This window comes from Balaenoptera acutorostrata, chromosome 3, assembly GCF_949987535.1.
Source record: "Balaenoptera acutorostrata chromosome 3, mBalAcu1.1, whole genome shotgun sequence".
In the NCBI taxonomy this organism is placed as follows: Eukaryota; Metazoa; Chordata; class Mammalia; order Artiodactyla; family Balaenopteridae; genus Balaenoptera; species Balaenoptera acutorostrata.
The window spans coordinates 104,926,300-104,949,965 of NC_080066.1; the positions used below are offsets into that span (position 1 = coordinate 104,926,300).

Below are 23,666 nucleotides of genomic sequence, written 5' to 3' on the forward strand. Positions count from 1 at the left end.
CATCTTTTCATGTGCCTATTGGCCATTTGTATGTCTTCTTTGGAGAAATGTCTATTTAGGTCTTCTGCCCATTTTTCGATTGGGTTGTTTTTGTTGTTGTTGAGTTGTATGAGCTGTTTGTATATTTTGGAAATTAAGCCCTTGTTGGTCATATTGTTTGCAAATATTTTCTCCCATTCTGTAGATTGTGTTTTTGCTTGTTTATGGTTTCTTTTGCTGTGCACAGGCTTGTAAGTTTGATTAGGCCCCTTTTGTTTATTTTTGTTTTTATTTCTATTGCCTTGGGAGACTGACCTAAGAAAACATTGGTACGATTTATGTCAGAAATGTTTTGCCCATGATCTCTTCTAGGAGTTTTATGATGTCATGTCTTATTTTAACTCTTTAAGCCATTTTGAGTTTATTTTTGTGTATGACAAGAGGGTGTGTTCTAACTTCATTGATTTACATGCAGCTATCCAACTTCCCCAACACCACTTGCTGAAGAGACTTTTTCCCGTTTTATATTCTTGCCGCCTTTGTTGAAGATTAATTGACTGTAGGTGTGTGAGTTTATTTCTGGGCTCTCTATTCTGTTCCACTGATCCATATGCCTGTTTTTGTGCCAGTACCATGCTGTTTTGATTACTGTAGCTTTGTAGTATTGTCTGAAGTCTGGGAGATTTATGTCTTCTGCTTTGTTCTTTTTCTTCAGGATTGCTTTGGCAAATCTGAGTCTTTTATGTTTCCATATAAATTTTAGGATTATTTGTTCTAGTTCTGTGAAAAATGTCATGGGTAATTTGATAGGGAATGCATTAAATCTGTAGATTGCTTTGAGTAGTATGGCTATTTTAACAATATTAATTCTTTTAATCCAAGAGCATGTGATATCTTTCCATTTCTTTGAATCATCTTCAGTTTCCTTTATTAATGTTTTATAGTTCTCAGTGTATAAGTCTTTCACCTCCTCAGTAAGGTTTATTCCTAAGTATTTTATTTTTGCAGGTGCTATTTTAAAAGGTATTGCTTTTTTACATTCTCTTTCTGATATTTCATTGTTAGTGTAAGGAAATGCAACTGGTTTCTGAATGTTAATCTTGTATCCTGCTATCCTGCTGAATTTGTTTATCAGTTCTAGTAGTTTTTGTGTGGAGTGTTTAGGGTTTTCTCTATATAGTTTCATGTCATCTGCATATGACAATTTTACCTCTTTCCTTCCAATTCGGATACCTTTTATTTCTTTTTCTTGTCTGATTGCTGTGGCTAGGACATCCAGTACTATGGTGAATATAAGAGGTGAGAGTGGGTATCCTTGTCTTTTTCCAGATTTTAGTAGAAAGGCTTTCAGCTTTTCACCATTGAGTATTATATTGGCTGTGTGTTTGTCATAAATAGCTTTTATTATGTTGAGATATGTTCTCTCTATACCCACTTTGGTAAGAGTTTTTATCATGAATGAATGTTGAATTTTGTCAAATGCTTGTTCTGTATCTATTGATCATTTGGTTTTTTCTTTTCTTTTGTTAATGTAGTATGTCACACTGATTGATTTGAGTATGTTGAACCATCCTTGTGAACTTGGAATGAATCCCACTTGGTCATGGTGTATGATCTTTTATGAGTTATTGGATTTGGTTTGCTAATATTTTGTTGAGAATTTTTGCATCTATATTCATCAAAGATATTGGCCTGTAATTTTCTTTTTTGGTGGTGTCTTTGTCTGGTTTTGGTATCAGGGTGATGGTGGCTTCATAGAATGTCTTTGGGATTCTTTCCCTCCTCTTCAACTTTTTGGAAGAGTTTGAGAAGGATCAGTATAAATTCTTCTTTGTATGTTTGGTAGAATTCGCCTGTGAACCCGTCTGGTCCTGGACTTTTGTTTGTAAGGAGTTTTAAAATTACAGAGTCTATTTCACTTCTAATGATCAGTCTGTTCAAATTATCTATTTCTTCTTGATTCAGTTTTGGTGGGCTGTATATTTCTAAAAATTTATCCATTTCTTCTAGGTTGTTAAATTTGTTGGCATATAATTGTTCATAGTATTCCCTTATTATTTTTTGTATTTCTGCAGTATCAGTTGTTATGTCTCCTTTTTTATTTCTTATTTTGCTTATTTGGGTTCTCTCTCTTTTCTTCTTGATGAGCCTGGCCAGAGGTTTGTCAATCTTGTTTACCCTTTCAAAGAACCAGCTCTTGGTTTTATTGATTTTTTTCTGTTTTTTAATCTCTATTTTATTCATGTCCTCCCCAATCTTTATTACTTCCATTCTTCTGCTGACTTTAGGTTTTATTTGTTCTTCTTTTTCTAATTCTTTAAGCTGGTAGGTTAGGTTGGTTATTTGAGATTTTTCTTATTTTTTGAGGAAGGCCTGTATCACTATGAACTTCCCTCTAAGAACTGCTTTTGCTGTATCCCATAGATTTTGTATGGTTGTGTTTTCATTGTCATTTGTCTCAAGGTATTTTTTAATTTCCTCTTTGGTTTCATCATTGACCCATTGGTTTTTTTAGTAGCATGTTGCTTAATCTCCATGTAATCATTTTTTTCTCATTTCTTTTTCTGTGGTTGTTTTCTAGTTTCATGCCATTGTGGTCTGAAGAGATGCTTGAGATAATTTCTAAACTCTCAGATTTATTGAGGCTTGTTTTGTACCCTAGTATGTGGTCAAACCTAAGGCATGTTCCATGTGTACTTGAAAAGAATGAGTATTCTGGGGCTTCCCTGGTGGCGCAGTGGTTAGGAATCTGCCTGCCAATGCAGGGGACACGGGTTCGAGCCCTGGCGTGGGAAGATCCCACATGCCGCGGAGCAGCTGGGCCTGTGTGCCACAGCTACTGAGCTTGTGCTCTGGAGCCCGCGAGCCACAACTACTGAAGCCCATGTGCCTAGAGCCTGTGCTCCACAACAAGAGAGGCCACTGCAATGAGAAGCCTGCGCACCGCAGAGAAGAGTAGCCCCTGCTTGCTGCAACTGGAGAAAGCCTGCGTGCAGCAATGCAGCCAAAAATAAATAAAATAAATAATTTAAAAAAAAAAGAATATGTATTCTGGTTGTTTTTTTTTTTGGATGTAATGTCCTGAAAATATCAATTAAGTTTAACTGTTCTATTGTATTATTTAGAATTTCTGTGCCTTATTGATTTTCTGTCTAGAAGATCTGTCCATTGATGTGAGTGGGGTATTAAAGTCTCCTACTATTATTGTATTCCTGTCAGTTTCTCCCTTCATGTCTGTTAGTATTTGTTTTATGTATTTGGTTGCTCTTATATTAGGTGCATATATATTGATGAGTGTAAAATCCTCTTTTTGTATTGATCCTTTTATCATTATACAATGTCCTTCTTTATCTTTCTATATGGGCTTTGTTCTGAAGTCTATTTTGTCTGAGTATTGAGACCCCACTTTATTTTCATTTCCATTTGTATGAGACATCTTTTTCCATCCCCTTACTTTCAATCTATGTGTGTCCTTTGCCCTAAAGTGGGTATCTTGTAGGCAGCATGTTGTAGGCTCTTGTTTTCTTTTATCCAATGTGCCACTCTGTGTATTTTGATTGAAGGTTTTAATCCATTAACATTTAAGGTAGTTTTAAAAAATAAATTTATTTATTTATTTATTTTAATTTATTTTTGGCTGCGTTGGGTCTTCATTGCTGCGTGCGGGCTTTCTCTAGTTGCAGCGAGTGGGGCTACTCTTCGTTGCAGTGTGTGGGCTTCTCATTGTGGTGGCTTCTCTTGTTGTGGAGCATGGGCTCTAGGCATGCAGGCTTCAGTAGTTGTGGCTCACAGGCTCTAGAGTGTAGGCTCAGTAGTTGTGGCGCACAGGCTTAGTTGCTCTGCAGCATGTGGGATCTTCCTGGACCAGGGCTCAAACCCATATTCCCTGCATTGGCAGGCAGATTCTTAACCACTGTGCCACCAGGGAAGTCCCTAAGGTAACTATTGATAGATATGTATTTATTGCCATTTAAACCTTATTTTCCTGTTGATTTTATACTTCTTCTTTGTACCTTTCTTTTTCTTTTTGTTTTTCCTTTTGTGGTTTGATGGTTTTCTTTTGTATTATACTTATGTTCTCTTCTTTTTGGTTTCTGTGAATCTATTGTATGTTTTTGATCTGTGGTTACCCTGTTTTTCAAGTATGTTAACCCCATCCTATTTCTACTTGCCTTAGACTAGTAGTCATATAGGCTCAAACACATTCTAGGAACTGAAAAAAAATCTACATTTTCTTATTTTACTCCCCACATTTTATGATTTTCATGTACTCTTTTACATCTTCATGTTCATACTTTTGCTCTTCACTGTGGCTATCATCACTTTCACAGAAATTTTTTCATTTTTTAAAAATCTGTGTACTGGCTTATTTAAGTGATTTACTTTCCAATTGTTATTTTCTCTTTCCTTTAGATGCTTACTTCTTTTCTATTTAGGGAAGACTTTTCAATATTTCCTTTAGAATAGATTTAGTATTGCTGTATTCTTTTAGTTTTTGTTTGTCTGAGAAATTCTTTATTTCTCCTATTCTGAATGATGATCTTGCTGGGTAGAATATCCTGGGTTACAGATTTTTCCCTTTCAGAACTTTGAATGTATCTTGCCCCTCCCTTCTGGCCTGCAGCGTTTCTATAGAGAAATCAACTGATAGTCTTATGGGAGTTCTCTTGTAATTAACTGTTTGTGTTTCTCTTGCTGCCTTTAGAATCCTCTTTATCTTTAACTTTTGCCGTTTTTATTATAATATGTCATGGGAATTTCCCTGGTGATGCAGTGGTTAAGAATCTGCCTGCCAGTGCACGGGACATGGATTCAATCCCTGGTCCGGGAAGATCCCACATGCCGTGGAGCAACTAAGCCTGTGCACCACAACTACTGAGCCTGCGCACCACAACTACTGAAGCCCACCGCAACTACTGAAGCCCGCGTGCCTAGAGCCCGTGCTCTGCAACAAGGGAAGCCACCGCAATGAGAAGCCTCCGCACTGCAACAAAGAGTAGCCCCCACTCACTGCAGCTAGAGAAGGCCCGTGCACAGCAACAAAGACCCAATGCAGGAAAAAAAAAAAAGTCTTGGTGTAGGTCTGTTTAGGTTTATCTTGTTTGGGACCCTCCATGCTTCCTGTACCTGGATATCTGTTTCCTTGTTTAGGTTGGGGAAGTTTTCAGCCGTAATTTCTTCAAATACATTTTCGATCCACTTTTCTCTTTCTTCCCCTTCTGGAATTCCTATCATGCGTAGGTTGGCATGCTTTATATTATCCCATAGGTCTCTTACATTGCTTTCATTTTTTTCATTTGGCTTTCTGTCTGCTGTCCTGATTGAGTGATTTCCATTATTCTATCTTCCAAGTCACTTATTCGTTCTTCTGCATTATACATTCTGCTATTTATTGCCTTTAGCTCAGCTTACATCTCAGTCAATGAGTTTTCTGATTTTTCTTGGTTCCTCTTTATAGTTTCTAGTTCCTTCTTACAGTACTCTGCATTTCTGTCAATAGCCTTTCTTAATTCCTTCAGTACCCCTTTTTGAAACCAGTGTCTATTAGATCAAAGAGGTCTGTTTCATTGCTTATTCTTTCAGGGGAATTTTCTTGGTCTTTAAACTGGAAGTGGTTCCTCTGCTTCATCATTTTACTTATATTTCTTTTGCTCTGTGAGTTTAGGAGAAACAATTATCTACTGTGGTCTTGGAGGGCTATTTTTATGTGGAAGCGTCCCTGTGTAGCTGTGTGGGTTTAATATTTTTGGTGCAAAGGCTGTTTTAATATGGATATCTGTCACCTCTTCCCTCAGCATGTGCAGGCCATTATCCCCTTGATAGGGGGTGTGCAGATGCGGCAGTGCCCAGTCCTAGGGTTCTTGGTGGCGGTGGTGGCTCATGTGCATGCCCGGAGCATGTGATGGGTGCGGGAGCTGCTCGTGACCACTCCTGGAGCTCGTGTAGGTGGTGTCCTACCGCCTGAGAGCACATGCAGGGAAAAAGCCTGCAGTGGTGGGTCCCACCCCTCCCCTCGTGCACCCCCCAAACAATGGCACCTGTCCTCTAAGGTGGCCTGGGCTTGCTCCACAAACACCCTCAGTTGCAGTCACACCAGACTCCAGCCCCTTCAGGCTGTTTTCACACAGCCAACCCCAGTCCTCTCTCTGGGTCTGATATCCGAAGCCTGAGCTTCAGCACCCAGCCCCAACCCGCACCAGCAGATGCACATCTCAGGCTGGGGAGTGCAGGGCGGTGGCACTGACTGTGCAGGTCTCTGTCCATTCTGGCTGCTGAAAACTGGTTGCTGCATTCTCCTCTGAGGCTCTGAAGCTCTGTCCCAGCTGATCTCCCTGCTGGTGAGGGGACTTCCCAGGGTGCGGGAACCTTTTTCACAGCTCCTTCCTAGGAGGGAGGTCCCATCCTGATTCCTTTCTCACTTCCTTTTTTTCTTTTTTCTTTTGTCCTATCTGGTTACATGGAGATTTTCTTGCCCTTTCAAAAGTCTGAGGTCTTCTGCCAGCATTCAGTAGACATATTGTGAGAATTATTAATACATGTAGATGTATTTTTAATATATTTGTGGGAGGTGGTGAGCTTCACGTCCTACCACTCCACCATCTTGATTGCTCCGCCGCTTTTTTTTATATTTAACATATAAGTGCTATCATACAATATTTGTCTTTGTCTGACTTATTTCACTAAGCATAATACTCTCCAATTCCATCCATGTTGTTGCAGATGAAAATTTTTCATTCTTTTTTATGGCTGAGTAATATTCCATTGTGTGTGTGTATACATATACATCACATCTTCTTTATCCATTCATCTGTTGATCAGCACTTACATTGCTTCCATATCTTGGCAATTGTAAATAATGCTGCTATGATGAACATTGGGGTGCATATATCTTTTCAAATTAAAGTTTTTGGTTTTTTCAGATATATACCCAGGAGTGAAATTCCTGGGTCATATGGTAGTTCTATTTTTAGTTTTTTGAGGAACCGCCATACTGTTTTCCACAGTGGCTAAGTTTATTCCTAGATATTTTATTTTTTGACATGATCTTAAATGGGATTATTTTTTTACCTTCTCTTTCTGATATTAGAAAAAAGTGTTAGTGTAAAGAAATGCTACAGATTTCTGTATATTAATCTTGTATCCTGCTACCGTACTGAATTCATTTATTATTTCTAAAGTTTTTATGTGGAGACTTTAGGATTCTCTATATAGAGTATTATATCATCTGCAAATAGTGAGAGTTTTACCTCTTCCCTTCTAATTTGGATACTTTTTATTTCTTTTTCTTGTCTGATTGCTGTGGCTAGGACTTCTAATACTTTGTTGAATAGAAGTGGGGAGAGTAGACATCCTTGTCTTGTTCCTGAATTTAGCAGGAAGGCTTTCAGCTTTTCACCATTGAATAGTATGTTGGCTGTGCGTTTGTCATAATTGGATTTATCATGCTAAGATATGCTCCCCCTATACCCACTTTGGTGATAGTTTTTATCATGAACGAATATTGAATTTTATCAAATGCTTTCTCTGCATCTATTGTGATAATCATGTATTTTTGTCTTTTTTTTTTGGTTAATGTAGTGTATCACGTTGACTGATTTGAGTATGTTGAACTATCCTTGCTACCCTGGAATGAATCCAACTTAATCATGGTGTGTGATCCTTTATATGTATTGTTGGATTTGGTTTGCTAATATTTTATTGACCATTTTTGCATCTATATTCATCAAAGATATTAGCCTGTGATTTTCTTTTTTGTAGTGTCTTTGTCTGGTTTGGGTATCAGGGTGATGGTGGCTTCATAGAATGAATTTGGGGGTGTTCCCTCCTCTTCAGTTATTTAGAGTAGTTTGAGAAGGATAGGTGTAAGTTCTGCTTTTTATGTTTGGTAGAATTCTACAGGGAAGCCATCCAGTCCTGGAATTCTGTTTGCAGGGAGTTTTTTTTTTTTTTAATTACAGATTCTATTTCACTGTAGTGATTGGTCTGTTCAAATTATGTTTGTTCTTGACTCGGTTTTTTTGTTTGTTTGTTTTTGTTTTTGTTCTCTTTTTACAACAACAGTAAACATTTATTTTCACACACAGTTTCTTAATGTCGGAAAACTGAGAGTGGCTTTGCTGTGTGGTTCTGGCTCAGGGTGTCCTGGGAGGTTGCAGTCAAGCTGTCAATTGGAGCTGCAGTCATCTAGAGGCTTGACTGGGGCTGGAGGATCCACTTCCAAGATGGTGCCCTCACATGGTGCTAGTTGTTGGTAGGCGGCCTCAGTTCATCACCTTTTGAGCCTCCCTCTCCATGGGCTACTTGAGTGTCCTCATGACACAGCAGCTGGCTTCAGTCAGAGTGAAAGCTCCAAGAGCAAGCAAGGCAGAAGTCACAACGTCTTTGCCAATCCAGCTTTAGGAGTCACACTCCTTCCTTTCCACAGTATCCTGTTTGTAGCAAGGTCAGTCTTATTCAATGTAGGAGGGTATGTAGGAGTTGAGGATCATTGGGGACCATCTTAGAGGTGACTACCACAAACCAGTAGGTTGCTATAACCCGGATCTTTACTCTGCCCCTAGGTTTGCTTCATTGATGGCTCCAGCATGAAATAAAAGTTTTGATTTTTATGTGTTTTTTTCATTTTTATTATTTATTTATTTATTTATTTATTTATTTTTATATCTTTTTTGGAGTATAATTGCTTTATAATGTTTTAGTTTCTGCTGTACAACAAAATGAATCAGCTATATGTATACATATATTATCAGGCTGTATGTTTCTAGAAACTTGTCCATTTCTTCTAGGTTGTCCAGTTTGTTGGCATACAACTATTTATAGTAGTCTCTTAGAATATTTTGTATTTCTGTGCTATTAGTTGTTATGTCTCCAGTCTCATTTCTTATTCTGTTTATTTGGTTCCTTTCTTCTTGGTGAGCCTGGCCATAGGTTTGTCAGTTTTGATTATCTTTTCAAGAAACCAGCTCTTGGTTTTTTTTATTTTATTTTTTATCTGTATTTTATTTCCTCTCTGATCTTTATTATTTCCTTCCTTTTGCTGACTTTAGGTTGTGTTTCTTCTTCTTTGTCTAATTCATTTAGGTGGTACATTAGGTTGTTTATTTGAGATTTTTCTTGTTTATTGTGGAAGGCCTGTATTACTACGAACTTTCCTCTTAGAACTGCTCTTGCTTCATCCCATAGATTTTTGTAAGGTTGTGTTTGTGTAAGGTTGTTGTTTGTCTTGAGGTATTTTCTGATTTCTTCTTTGATTTCACTGTTGACCCATTGGTTTTTTAGTAGCGTGTTGTTTAGTCTCCTTGTGTTCATTCTTTTCCCGTTTTTCCTTCCGTGGTTGATTTCTAGTTTTATACCCTTGTGGTCAGAAAATATGCTTGAAATAATTTTTATCCTCTTAAATTTGTTGAGGCTTGTTTTGTGACCTAATATGTGTTCTATCCTAGATAATGTTCCATGCACGCTTGAAAAGAATGTGTATTCTAACTTTTTTGGCTGTAGTGTCCTGTACATTATCAATTAAGTCCAACTGGTCTATTGTGTCACTTAGGACCTCTGTTGCCTTATTGATTTTTTGTCTGGATGATCTGTCTTTTGATACCAGTGGGGTGTTAAAGTCTCCTACTATTATTGTATTCCTGTCCGTGTCTCCCTTTATGTCTGTTAGTATTTGTTTTATATATTTAGGTGCCCTTATATTGGGCACATAAATGTTAATAAGTGTCATATCCTCTTCTTGTATTGATACCTTTATTATTATATAATGTCCTTCTATGTCTTTCTTTATGGACTTTGTTTTTTAAATTAATTAATTACTTTATTTATTTATGGCTGCATTGGGTCTTTGCTGCTGTGCACGGGCTTTCTCTAGTTGCAGCAAGCGGGGGCTCCTCTTTGTTGCGGTCCGCGGGCTTCTTATTGCGGTGGCTTCTCTTGTTGTGGAGCATGGGCTCTAGGCGTGCGGGTTTCAGTAGTTGCAGCACGCGGACTCAGTAGTTGTGGCTTGCAGGCTCTATAGAGTAGGCTCAGTAGTTGTGGTGCACAGGCTTAATTGCTCCATAGCACGTGGGATCTTCCTGGACCAGGGCTTGAACCTGTGTCCCCTGCATTGGCAGGCAGATTCTTAACCACTGAGCCACGAGGGAAGTCCTGGACTTTGTTTTAAAGTTTGTTTTGTCTGATATGAGTATCGCTACCCCCCACTGTCTTGTTTCCATTTGCATGCAATCTTTTCTCCATCCTCTCACTTTCAGTCTGTGTGTGTCTTTCATCCTGATGTGCGTTTCTTCTAAGCAGCATATTGTAGGTTCTTGATTTTTTTTGTTTTGTTTTTAATCCAACCTGCCACTCTGTGATTGGCGGATTTAGTCCTTTGACATTTAATGTAATTATTGATAGGTATTTACTCATTGCCATTTTAAACTTTGTTTTCCAGTTGATTTTGTTTCTCTTTGTTCATTTCTTCTTCTTTTTGTTTTTCCTTTTGTTGTTTGTTTTCTTTTGTAATACTCTTGAGTTCCATTTTTTTTTTAATCCATTGTATGTTTTTGATTTGTGGTTGTCCTGTTTTTCAAGTATCTTGACCCATAACTATACTTGCTTTAAACTACAAGATAGTCATACAAGTTCAAACACATTCTTAAAGATCTACATTTTTATACTCCCCTCCCCTATATGTTGTGATTTTGATGTCCTGTTTACATCAATGTTTATCAATTTTGTTTATCTTTTCAAGGAACCAGCTCTTAGTGGCAAGTATTTTTCAATCAGTAATGTTTTGGGATTCCATCCATGTCGATATATTTAGTTTTTTCTAGTTCATTCTGCTTAACTGCTTATTAGTATTCCATTAAAATAATATGACCTTTTATTTAGACCTCAGTGGGCAATGCTGATTGAGCTTTTATGCTATGTGCGTGATATTCATTAACTCACTAAATCCTCACAGTACCCACGTGAGTTGTTTGCTCCTTCAACAAGTAATTATGGAGTTACCTGTCTTATTATTTGCCAGGCTCTGTGGATACAAAATGGTGAATAAGACAGACTTGGTCCCTTCCCTCTTGAATCTTTCTACTGAATGCAAACAGATATAAATCACTGAACAAACAAATAGATACTTGCTGATTCTAAATACTACAAAGAAAACAAATAGGGTGATATAATAGTTAGTAATGGGAGGGGTTGAGTTAGGTAAGGTGGTAAGGAAAGACTTCTCTGAGGAGAGGACATTTCAACTGAAATCTGAAGAATGAGAAGGGAAGCCCTGGGGGTTAGTTATCTGAGGCAGAGGAGATGGCAAATGTAAAAGCCCTGGGGTAGCAAATAGTTCGGTTCATCTAAGGTACAGGAAAGCAAGGGAACATTATATATCAGTTATATCTCAGTAAAGCTGGGGGAAGAGAGGAGATTCCACAGTAAAATTTCATAGCCAGACTTTGCAGATGAGCCTTGAGAAGAGCAAACGTTTGATGACCATACCTAGCTTTTGCAGAATTTGTCCTCTGATATGTGTACAGACCGACTACACCAGGACCTTGTCACTTTTGTTTCTGTACAACCAGGTATCTACAATAACAGAGGGAAAAGGGGGGAAAATAATGCCACAGTATAACACCCTTGTTCATGTGTATCTTTGTGTTCTTGGCAAATGTCTTTGTGGGATAGATTCCTAGAAGTGGAACTGCTGATTTTAAAAGGAATGTACTCTTGAAATTTTGATGGATACCACTACATTATCATCCCCCAAATTATACTAATTTATACTCACCCTGTAGTGACCTTTTTCTCTCATAGTGTTATGAACACTTTTCCCCCAACACCCTCAATTTAATGGAATGAGAGTGACTGTGAGGGAAAGAGTCAAAAGTAATTTTTAAAAATTTACATCTAGGTGACATGGAGAGGTAACAAAACAAATTAGTGGTATGCTAGATGCTGTGACTAAAGGGGTTAGCAAAACAGACTTGTGGTTCTAGAACTCATGGAGCTTACAGTCTGTGAAGTGCTGTCCAACAGAATTATAATGTGAGCCACCAATGTAATTTAAAACTTTCTAGTGTCCACATTAAAAGTGTAAAAAGAAGCAAGTAAAATTAATTTCAATAGTGTATTTTATTTAACCTAATATATCCAAGGCATTATCATTTCAACATGAAATCAGTATACAAAAATTGAGGTATCTTATATTTTTTTTAATGCAAAGTCTTCAAAATCCTGTGTGAATTTTACACTGACAGCACATCCCAATTCAGATTAGCCACATTTCAAGTGCTCAACAGCCACATGTGGCTAACGGCTATCATGTCATATAGCATAACTGTGGTGCAATGTTTTCCAGCTATGAGTTGGCATCCCTTAGTGGGGAATGAACTGAGATAGAATTGAATACAAAATAATAGTCTGTATTACATATAGTAAGGTTAAGCATTGTTTCAGGGAACATTTATATAAGTGTTTTTTTTTTTATACATATATACAGATACACATATGCTGAATCTTACAGTTTGAAAGTCACTAGTCTGGTAGTTGTTCTTTTTTTTCTTTTCTTTTAACTATAAATGTTCATCCCCATTAAGCATAGAAGTTTGTTTGTTTGTTTGTTTTGATAAGGTGGAACTGGGCATCATTCAGGCACTTAAATGACTACAAACACCTTTCTCTTATTTTCCCAGACCTCAGGGTTTTGCAGAGTGTATTCCATGGAAAATTAAACCCAGCCATGGTCCAGGGGGTGAAAAAGGATTGTGTAGTCAAATATGTTTGGAGAAAACTACCTCTGTATCATTCTCTATAAGTGCTCCAATGTGTATTAGCATATTAAAGTCTTTAAGGCCAGTTAAAGAAAGCTGATAGCTTTGTTAATCTTGATTTTCCAAAATTTATTTTCTCACAGAACCATTCATTTGTAAAACACCTTCCTCAGACACACTGTGAGAAATTCTGCTTAACTTTTATTGAGACTACAGCATAGGGTTTGCAACTTAAAGATAATTGCAACAGCAGCATAAGATAACTTTCTAGGGTGATGGAAGTGTCTTCTTAAATAGGGTGTTGATTACACACTTGTATACATTTGTCTCAACTGCATACCCAAGGTTTTCCATTTTACTGTATGTAAATTATACCTACGAATTTAAAAGTTAAACACAGATTGCCAGGAGCCACCCAGACAATGTGATATGATTGGCTTTTACACTTTTTTTTTAATGACAGTTGCTGTAAGAAATATGTTTCTACATTGTGCTCAGTATAATCATATCTAAGCAGAAGTTTCAAGAAACAAGGCTTACCTTTATCATTTGCCAAGCACTGTCATATTTTCTCTCCTATTCCATTCCATCCTATCCTATTTTATTATTTCATTTCAAAAAAAAAAAGAATTCCCTAGCAGTCCAGTGGTTAGGACTGCGCACTTTCACTGCTCAGGGCCCAGGTTCATTCGCCGGTTGGGGAACTAAGATTCCGCAAGCTGCGCAGCACGGCCAATAAATCAATCAATTAATTAATTAACTAGTGAATCCCACTAAGCTGACCCATAAATGTCAAAATTCACATTTTGGGAAACACTGTTTAGAGTCAGTGGTTTTCATGATAAGTGTTGGAGAGTTGCGTGGGGACTGAGAGGGAAACATCAAGTGTCTTTATTTTTAAGAAGCACCCAGATTATTTTGATGCAGATTTGTTGAGAAATATTGCCCACTGAACTTCCTAGGAGAAGGCACAGGAGCTCTGCTTGCTTCCTAAGAGAAGAAAAGATGGGTGGTGGGGGGCAGATTTGGAGAAGTGAGGACATTGGCCTGGCGACCTGGAGGAGAGAAGCAGCCCCAAGGGCACTCACAGATGAAAGGGAGAACTGTGGCTATAGGGCCACCCTGGACTGACTCCTTACTAGTGTCACGACACTGACTTGCTGCTACACTGTAGAAGGTGGGGGACTTAATGTTGACCTCAGTTTATTTCTTGAAACTATCATGATGTCAGCCCTCCTCCTGGTATCTCTAATGTGAAAGTGGACACAGGGACGTCAAAAGAGGGGATGGTGGCCGTAGCAGCAACTCTGAAGCAGAGCTCAAAGAATTGGAGTTGCCGTGAGGGGGCAGGGTGGTCTAATGGCCTGCTCCGTGGCATGTACTTGGTGGGGGTCGGTTGGGACACAGGGAGCACTGGGCAGCTCTTTGCTTTAGTGGCTAAAACAACTACTCAGTTGACAGGTCTCTTAGGACCTAACTGCAGGAAAAAGATGGATTGGTTTTCATGGAGAAAGTTTAAGAAAACGATCTGTTCAGAAAGTTTCTTGATTCTTTCTGTATGTGGCGATGGCTGAGAAAGGCTGATCTGGAGAACTGATTCACTGGACTGGGAGATAGAGGAACTGGATTCTCTTTACAAATTGCCCATGGTTAGTGGTGGCAGTTCAGTCAGGTGGTCTCTTGGTGCCAGTTTAAGGTACCTATAAATTGATTCTCAAGGAGTAATATGTTAGGTGGAATATGCCTGTGATTGATCCCTAGAGAGTAATATGTTAATTAGATGGAGTATAAACACTGGCATCTCTAACCTATAGGAAATGAATATTTTCCTTGTCAGGGTTCAGAGAAGATGTGCATTGAAATCATCTCCCTGGCATTCCACCCAGAGGCTGAAGTGATGTGTGATGAGAATGTAAAACAGGTGTATGTGGAATACAAGTTCTACGGTCTACCCTTGTCGGAGACGGAGACTCCAGTGTCCCTGAGGAAACCGAGAGCAGGAGAAGAGATCCACTTCCACTTTAGCAAGGGTGAGGCATCCCTGCTGAACAGCCAGGAGAGGAGGCTGACAGCCATTTAGCCTGAGGGGTCCGAGCTACTCTGGACTTCTGTTGGGGTGGACCCTGCTGTTTTATTTTCTTTTATTTATCAAAGTAATATATACATATGGTTTTAAAATATCAAATAGGCTTAAAAAGATTTGTTTTTTAAAGATCAAATTTATAGAGAGAATGTTTTGCTTATCTCTTTTAAATTTTATTTATTTATTTATTTATGGCTGTGTTGGGTCTTCGTTTCTGTTCAAGGGCTTTCTCTAGTTGCAGCAAGTGGGGGCCACTCTTCATCGCAGTGCGCGGGCCTCTCACTATCGCGGCCTCTCTTGTTGCGGAGCACAGGCTCCAGACGCGCAGGCTCAGTAATTGTGGCTCACGGGCCCAGCTGCTCCACGGCATGTGGGATCTTCCGGGACCAGGGCTCGAACCCGTGTCCCTTGCATTGGGAGGCGGATTCTTAACCACTGCGCCACCAGGGAAGCCCTAAAAAGATTTTTGATTAAAATAAAGTAGTCCTGGGCTTCCCTGGTGGCGCAGTGGTTGAGAATCTGCCTGCTAATGCAGGGGACACGGGTTCGAGCCCTGGTCTGGGAAGATCCCACATGCCACGGAGCAGCTGGGCCCGTGAGCCACAATTGCTGAGCCTGCGCGTCTGGAGCCTGTGCCCCGCGACGGGAGGGGCCGCGATAGAGAAAGGCCCGCGCACCGCGATGAAGAGCGGTCCCCGCACCGCGATGAAGAGTGGCCCCCGCTTGCCGCAACTGGAGAAAGCCCTCGCACGAACCGAAGACCCAACACAGCCAAAAATAAATAAATAAAATCAAGTAAAAAAACTTTAAAAAAAAAAAAAAAAAAAAAAAAGCCTGCAATTAATTGAAAAAAAAATAAATAAATAAATAAAGTAGTCCTTTGCTCCACTCTTTCTCTGCAAATCACTCCCCCTCACCCCTCCCTGACCACCCCCCTCAGTCCACCACACCACTTTTCACTTTTTCTGCTATTTCTTCTGTTATTTAACCCCATGTTTCTGAGAAATGATTCTATTGCAATTTCCTGATTCACTAATTCATTTCCTGATTCAGACATTATCTGTTGACTTCCTATCTTGGCAAATAAAACTTATCTCTCTTGTATCACACCCATGCTCCCATATAGTTGGATCATAATTTAAATTTAATTTTTAATTAATCATAATTGTTTCTATTATTATGGATGTGTAAACAGTCTTGCAGGGCCAAGTGGTACACCATGATTATAATCTCTTTCTTGTTTATATTTTGTTTGTCTCAATTTTTCATTTGCTTTATTTTCATTATACCTGTTGGGATTTCTTTCTACATTCTCCAGAAGCCTTTTAAATTTTCAAATAATCAAACCTGTCAAATAATTTATCTTTTTTTTTTTTCCTGAAGATCTCTCTTTATCTTCTTGTTCCTCTTCAGCCCACTGTTCAGCTATTATCCCACTGCTGCCATTTGGAGAGTTTAATTTAATTCTATTTTATACTGGATTTTTTATCTCCTGGGTCATGTGTCACCCTCTGATTTATTATATTTTAATGGATCATATTTTCTAGTAGCTTTTAAAGAAAGAATACACTGGAAGTAAATATTTTGAGATAGTCATGCATGAAAATTCTGCCCATATATTTGATTGATAATTAGACCAAGTATAAAAATCTATGTTGAAAACATTTTTCATTCAGAATGTCAAAGCAGTTGGTCCATGGTCTTCTAGGTCCAGGCCTGGAGTCTAACGCTTGTATGAAGACTACCCTCTACCTCCCCAGAGGACTTTAACATTTTTTCTTCATTTTTAGTGTTCTTAAATTTCAGAATAATGTGCATATATTTTCTTTAATTGTTCCGGCCATTCAGTGGGCTCTTTAAATCTTGGAAGCTCATGGCTTTTAGTTCTGGGAAATTTTATTGCATTCCTTTGATAACTTTTTCCCCCTACATTTTCTCATTTTCTTAGTAGAATTTTGGATCTTCCAAATTGATCCTCTAATTTTATCACTTTTCTCCTATAATTCTACCTCTGTTTTTTTCTTTCTATTTTTTTTTGGAAGGGGTGATTTCCTTAATTTTATCTTCCAGTCATTGACTAGGTATTTATTTTAAATTTCTAAAAGCTGTTTCTTGTTCTCTATTCCACACCCCCAACTCACCCCCCCACCCTTTAAAATAGTATATCCTGTCCTTACATCATAGGAGATAGAAGTTTTTCCCTCACTTGTGTAAAGTGAGCTCAAGGGCGGCAGTCCAGGGCTGAGGCCACGTGATCGGGATCAGGGATCCAAACTCCCATCTTGCCTTCCTGTCCCCCTCGTACCTGTCTTCCATCCTTTCAGTTGCCTCACGGTCCTTAATAGCAGCTGCAGAAAGGAAGGCTACCTCCCAGTTTCACACACCACGGTGGGCAGAACTCAATCACGTGGCCAAACCTAGCTAAAATAGAGGCTGGAAAACATAGGCTAATTTATTTGAGTCTGCAACAATCCCATGTAGAAATGAAGAGGAAGAGGGGAATGGATGTTGAGACCTTGAGTTGAACCTACCTCAAAACCCAAATCTCTAGGCGGCCTGAAAAAAAAAAAAATCAGTCTCCTAGAATTCTTCCAGTTGGGTAGTGGTGGGAGCACGTTTATCCTGGCATTTGGCAGGACAGCTTCCAACACAGAATGTAAGGCTTCTTTTATATCAGTGGTCGAAACATTTTCTTAAAGGGCCACATAGTAAACGTTTTAGGCTTTGTGGGCCAGTCTCTGTCACAACTCTTCAACTCTATCATTGTAGTTGGAAAGCCACCACAGATAGTATGTAAACAGATGGCTGTGTTCAATAAAACTTCATGAAAACAGGTAGCTGGCTCATGGGCCCAGTTTTGCCAATGTCTGCTTTATATCAATGTTTTACACATACCATTTATGAAAGTTTTAGTGCCCAAATAGCAACAGTATATGATTCTTTGCTTTTTTCCCACTTAACCCTTAATACAGTGATAGACCTGGACCCAGTGGAGCAGAAAGATCGAAGGCAGTTTCTGTTCACCATGCTGACTGGACAAGATCCTGAGCAAGGACAGTAAGCACCTGCTTCCCACTTTGAAAGACAGGAGGAGTCACACAGGAATTTAGGAGTTTGAGTTTGGCTTTGTGGTGATATGGAATATTTTAATAACTTCTTTCATATTAATATACTCCTAATGAATTTCCCATCTACTTGAGTCTAATTTATGTTTGTGACTAACTACCTGATGCATTATATCATCTCACAGGATTAGTTCATTTCTCACCCATGCCAGCCCCTGATAAGTGCTTTTTTTTTTTTTTTTTGAGGCAGCAATTTACTTGAATACTTAGTGCCCCCTACGGAAAGGACAAAACGCCTTGACACTCTAGGATAATTTGATTCATTTCTCTCAAACATAGTACCATACCATTGCTAGCTTACCGAATATTATGCCTTTATAATAGCAATTTTATTTTTGACTTAAAAATGATTTCTCTACAGGAATACTTTGAAGTAAATTCTGGGTCTACTCTAAGTTTTAGGAAAGCCAATTGTCATTATTCATATAATCTGAGGAGCCCTCCTTTTAGAGGTTCCAGATGAAATGCATGGGATATATATATAGACTAAAAAATTTCTCGTTTAGCTGAATTTTGAAAATCAAATTTAAGTGGACATCTGGGTTTTCTTTTATTTGCTTTTGGCAAAACCTGGCAACCCTACCTCCTTTTCATGTGTGTGGGTTAAGAAGTAGTATGGGACTGGTGTTCTAATCCATTACTTTTCTAACAGCCCAATAAATTTATTTAATTTGCATTTACTTTGTCTCCAGTTAATCCTAAGAAGGACTGAAAAAGGAGCCAGTTGAAATAAACCGTGAATCTGACTTCAGTATCACGGTGGACTTAAACAGATATAAGCTTACTGGTAACTTTTGGAAATGGAAAGAGATTTGGTCGTTTCTCTTTTGCATTAATGTTAAATTTAGCTTTTTCTTTTCTCCTCTCAGCATTCCTACAACTCTCTCTTCCTTTATTCCTTTACAGTGGTGATCTTTTTCTTTTCTTTTTGTGATCTTCTACTCAGTTTGATTTCAACTGATTTTACCTTTGATTTTCTTTTTGCCTGTATGATATAGCAGGTAGAACATTGCCTTTGTAATCACACAGACTTGGTTCTGAATCCTGACACTTCCACTTACTAGCTCTGTGATGTTTGAGGTATTATTTAACTTCAAGGCTCTGGTGAGGATGATACTGAAATAACATAGTTTACCTAAAGCACTTGGTATTGTGCACGTGATGTGGTGATGTGAGTTACCATACGTTTTCTGGGAAAATGGGTGGAGGAGTCAGCATTATCCCTTTGCTTTGTTGAAGTTCTCAGTACGGATACAGAAACATAATCACAAACGCATATTGCTTAATGACTGTGAATGCATCACTTTCAGGATTTCTTCTTTTCAGCTTAATCGTGTTTAGCTGTGACTTAAAACGCTTGGATTTTTGGTCCTATTCTTGCTCCCTTAGAACTTTCTATTAGCCACCAATGTTAGCTTTCAAAAAATTAATAGGAATATGAAATGTCCAGAATAGGCAAATCCAGAGAGACAGAAAGTAGATTAGTGGTCACCAGGACTGAGGGAGAGAAGAGTGGGGAGTGACTGCTTAATGGGTATAGATTTCTTTTTGTGGTGATGAATGTGATCTGAAATTAGATAGTGGTGATGGTTGCACAACATTGTGATTATACTAAGAAACACTGAATTGTACACCTTACAATGGTTAAAATAGTAAATTTATGTTATGTAAACTTTACCTCAAAAAATTTAATAGGTATCAGTTTCTGGAATTCAATATCATTCTTTGCTAGACTAAGTCAAGGTAATAATAGTCAGCCTTCTGTATCTGCAGATTCCCCCCGCATCCATGGATTCAACTAACGGTGGATGAAAAATATTTGAAAAAACAATTCTAGGAAGTTCCAAAAAGCAAAATTTAACTTTGCCATGTACTGGCAACTATTTATGTAACATTTACGTTGTATTTACAACTATTTATATAGCATTTACACTACACTGTATTAGGTATTATAAGTAATCTAGAGGTGATTTAAAGTATATTATATATGCAAATCCTACACCATTTTATATAAGGGACTTGAGCATTGGTGGATTTTGGTATCTGAGGTGGGTCCTGTAATTGCTGTTAACTGCTCACTGCTTAGGAGGAACCGTGCTGTGTTCTTTACAGTATCATCTTCCAAGACTTACAACTCTAAGGAATACACTTTTTATATTCATTTTGCAATTCTGTATTCCTTCTGTTTCCTTTACTCTGCTCAGGCTTGGTATAACACTTTTATTTAGAAATGTAAAACCTCTTCTAACTTCCATAATCTTGATTTTTGTTCAACACCTCCACTGCCCATTTCAAATCTTTCAGCAAAACTGTAAACCATCTTAAAAGGAATTATATCTCAACAGTTCTGAGACAACTTGATCAACTACTTTACCTCAAGTCTTAGTTCCTTCCAGACCTGTTACTTTAAATTAAAACGATTTCTCAGTCTTGTGCTGTTGTAGTCTTGTAAAATGGAGGAAAGGGAGAAGTGATTCAGGGAATACAATGTGTAATTTATGATTACTTTTATCCTTTTTTTTTTTTAAAGCCTAAGGGTATCAGCAGTACTGAGTTAAATGGATTTTTCCCCCCCTTTAGTTTAAAGTTTACGGTAGTAAGTGATCCTATGGATGAGGAAAAGGAAGAATGTCAAGAAGTAGGCTACGCATATCTGGAACTGTGGCAGATCCTGGAATCGGGAAGAGACATCCTAGAGCAAGAGCTAGACAGTGAGTGAGACGTTTTTGTGCTCCTCTGTTCCACTTACGTCTAAGGAAATCATCCTAATAGTGAATACATTTTGTTTTACCTTTAATACCTAATTACCAGTACAAAGTTGATGAGACAATCTGGATTGAAATCCCTAGAGCTATATTTATTTCTAGATCAAGCATGAATGTAATCAGTTGTGTATCTTAGCCCACATACCTCCTGACAACTAGAATATATTATGACTCGCTAGTGTTTGAGACATGGAAATTTTGAAAAGACACATTGTTTTGATTTCAAATTTAAACATCAGACTTTCTCACTGCCCTTATTGACTCTGTTCTGAAAACTGTGTACCTTGTTTCCTCTTACCCACCCAGAATGGTCATGCTTGATTCTAACCTCTTCACTCCCAACATTTCAATCATAAAATCCTATTAATTTTACCTCTTAAGTGTTCTGAATCTGTCTCCACCTCCTCTGTTAAACTTCAGAACCCTTCTTTTCTCTCCTGAATTACTCACTCAACAGCCTCGTAACTACCTTCCCTGATCTACTTGTGCCCCCTTGGAATATATTCCCCAAAGAATGGACCCACTTTTCTAGAACCCAAATAAAAAACTGTAATTTCTAATACCTTCAGTTAAAACCACATTCCTTACAAAACAAATGGCTTGTTATGCTCTGGCTCCTGCTTATCAATACAGCTTCATTTCTGCCACTTCTTACAGTTTTCCAAACTTGTCCTCATTATCTCGGCACATGCTCTACGTGCTTAGAGTATCTTTTACTTTTTGAAGACTAATGGATTGTCTCCAGAAAGCCTTTTCCGATTCTTCATTCTGGATTGGGTGCCACTTCTGTGTGTTCACAAAGCACCTAGAGTTTTCATCACAGCACCTACCATACTATACTGTAATGACTGTGTGTTTTCCATCGTCTTCCACCAGATTAAGTCCCACTAAAATATGAGGTATAACTTTATTTAGTATCCCCAGCACTTAATGTGGAAAATAACAGGTATTTAAGTGTTTGTTTTTCCATGAACGACACTGCTGTCTGACATGTTTCTTTTTCCTTTCCCAACAGTTGTTAGCCCTGAAGGTCAGGCTACCCCCATAGGAAGGCTGAAGGTGTCCCTTCAAGCTGCTGCCGCCCTCCATGCTATTTACAAGGAGATGACTGAAGACTTGTTTCTGTGATGGGACAAGTGCTATTCCATTCTAAACCCTGAGGGAACCATAGTAAAAAGTCTCTTATAAAGTAACTTGTTCTACCATGAATTTGGTTTACTATGATGTCTCAAGCTAATGATGAAAGCTTAGAATGATGACAGTTTCTTTCTGATATTAGCTGGATAAAGGGAATTATTCTCTAATGGCTTAGTACTTTTCCAGGCGAGAAGCAGGCTTGCTTTCAGGAACTGCAAAAGAACTGTTACAGAAGGTGAATTTACAAAAACAAAACAACAACAACAAAAAAAACCACAGTTTATTATCTTTTAGTTCTTCCAAAATTGAAAATATCAAGTCCTACTGCTAAGGAGAAAATAACAAACAAACAAACAAAATCCGAGACCCCTCCCCCCCTCTTCTCTTAAAGTCACAGAACACAGAAGGAACTGCAGTGGGGCAGGTGGGTGCAGAGAGAACCAGGAGGGAGAGGATGGCAAGATAAACTCCCCAAATACTTAAAAAGCTGTTCAACAGAAATTGTGATAAATACAGGACAATGCGAGACAAGTAAAAATAAGGAGCAGCAGTGATGAGAGGCTGTGTTGTAGATGTGGCCTCTCTTCCTCTTCTCTTTTCTCATCAGGGTATTCTAGGCCCAAGGCATGACTTACCCCTTCCAGATCTAAATGTTGACTCCTTTGAGCCTCCTTCTAGATTTTCACTAGAAGCAGTACATGAGACACACCCATTTTTCCTCATATATCAGAAAAAAAACAGTGGTAATTCTGCTTCTACCATTGTACCATGTGTGAATTTGTAAAGATGAAACCGAGCCAGGGAGTATCACTGCTTCTTATGTCTTCCAAGGCAGCAGAAATACCTCAGAATCTGCATGAGGCAAGAAAGCAGGAGAACTCAGATGGAGGTACCAGCCTGATCAGACTCACTAGCTCAAGTTGTATGGTTTACACCATTAGCAAATTCCAAGAACCTTTTCTTGAGTACTGCAAAGATGGAACTTAAAAGAGATGTGAGGAAGATCATGGCAGTAGGGTAGGATGGAGGATTGAATCTGCTGGTCAAGAACCATGGTACAGCTAGTTAAGGGTCACCTTGTACCAACGTCTTGGAAATACAGCTTTGAGACATCAAAGAATAAGATGTCAGAAGCCAACGATGTCCTGGCAGAAGGTGACAGGAAGAGAGAGGAACAAAACGGTATTTATTAACAGCGGAAGCCTCTGCCCTTCTTCGGGAACACCTCCTCCCTTGCCATCTGGATGGGGCCACTGGCACGCGTCCTGGTGGGCCTGTAACTCCCCAGGTAGATTGGTCCGCACAAATGGCCCCCTAAACCCATAAACACAAATGGCAAAACTTCAAAAGAAAAAAAGGAAAAATACAGTTTCTATGTCATGTAAAATTTTCAGGGATTGGCTGAAGGAAGAATGGAGCTGAGGGCCAAAGTTCCGAAGTTACTTCCTCTTTTTCTTGGGAGGCGCAGAGCTGTGTCTGGAACCTCGGTTAGAGCCTCGGCCTGAACTGTGCACAGATGCCTTCCTCTTCCGGCTCATACTTCGACTCTGTTCCTCTTCCTCCTCATAGCGACTTTCACGGTCGGCTAAACAGAAGAACGTGGCACTAGTTGGCTAGATGTTAGCTTTAGGTATCTAACACTGTTGGACACAGCATGAAATAGTACAGAGAAGGTACTTTGGAGTCAGACTTAAGTTTTAATCTTCACTCAGCTGCTTACTAGTTGTATGATCTTGGGCAAGTACTTAACCTTTCTGAGCCTTGGTTTATTTATAAAATGGAAAACTGTTTTAGGATTAAAGGTAATCTATGCAAAGGACCTGTCACA

General features: G+C 38.7%; 2 protein-coding genes across 2 annotated transcripts in view; one reads left to right on the top strand and one right to left on the bottom strand.

The window, feature by feature from the left end:
- RPGRIP1 (RPGR interacting protein 1) overlaps positions 1-21,994 on the top strand; it is a 92,267-nt gene extending 70,273 nt beyond the window's left edge. The window contains 4 exon segments of the mRNA XM_057544544.1: positions 14,566-14,758; positions 17,784-17,868; positions 20,517-20,647; positions 21,717-21,994. Of these exon segments, the coding sequence (XP_057400527.1) occupies positions 14,566-14,758; positions 17,784-17,868; positions 20,517-20,647; positions 21,717-21,829 (522 nt within the window). The 3' untranslated portion in view covers positions 21,830-21,994.
- Positions 21,995-22,103: 109 nt separating this feature from the next.
- The window catches only part of SUPT16H (SPT16 homolog, facilitates chromatin remodeling subunit), a 34,436-nt gene continuing 32,873 nt past the window's right edge, over positions 22,104-23,666 (bottom strand). Inside the window, exon 26 of the mRNA XM_007180512.3 lies at positions 22,104-23,423. Coding sequence (XP_007180574.2) covers positions 23,278-23,423 — 146 coding nt within the window. The 3' untranslated portion in view covers positions 22,104-23,277. The remainder of the gene's footprint in view (positions 23,424-23,666) is intronic.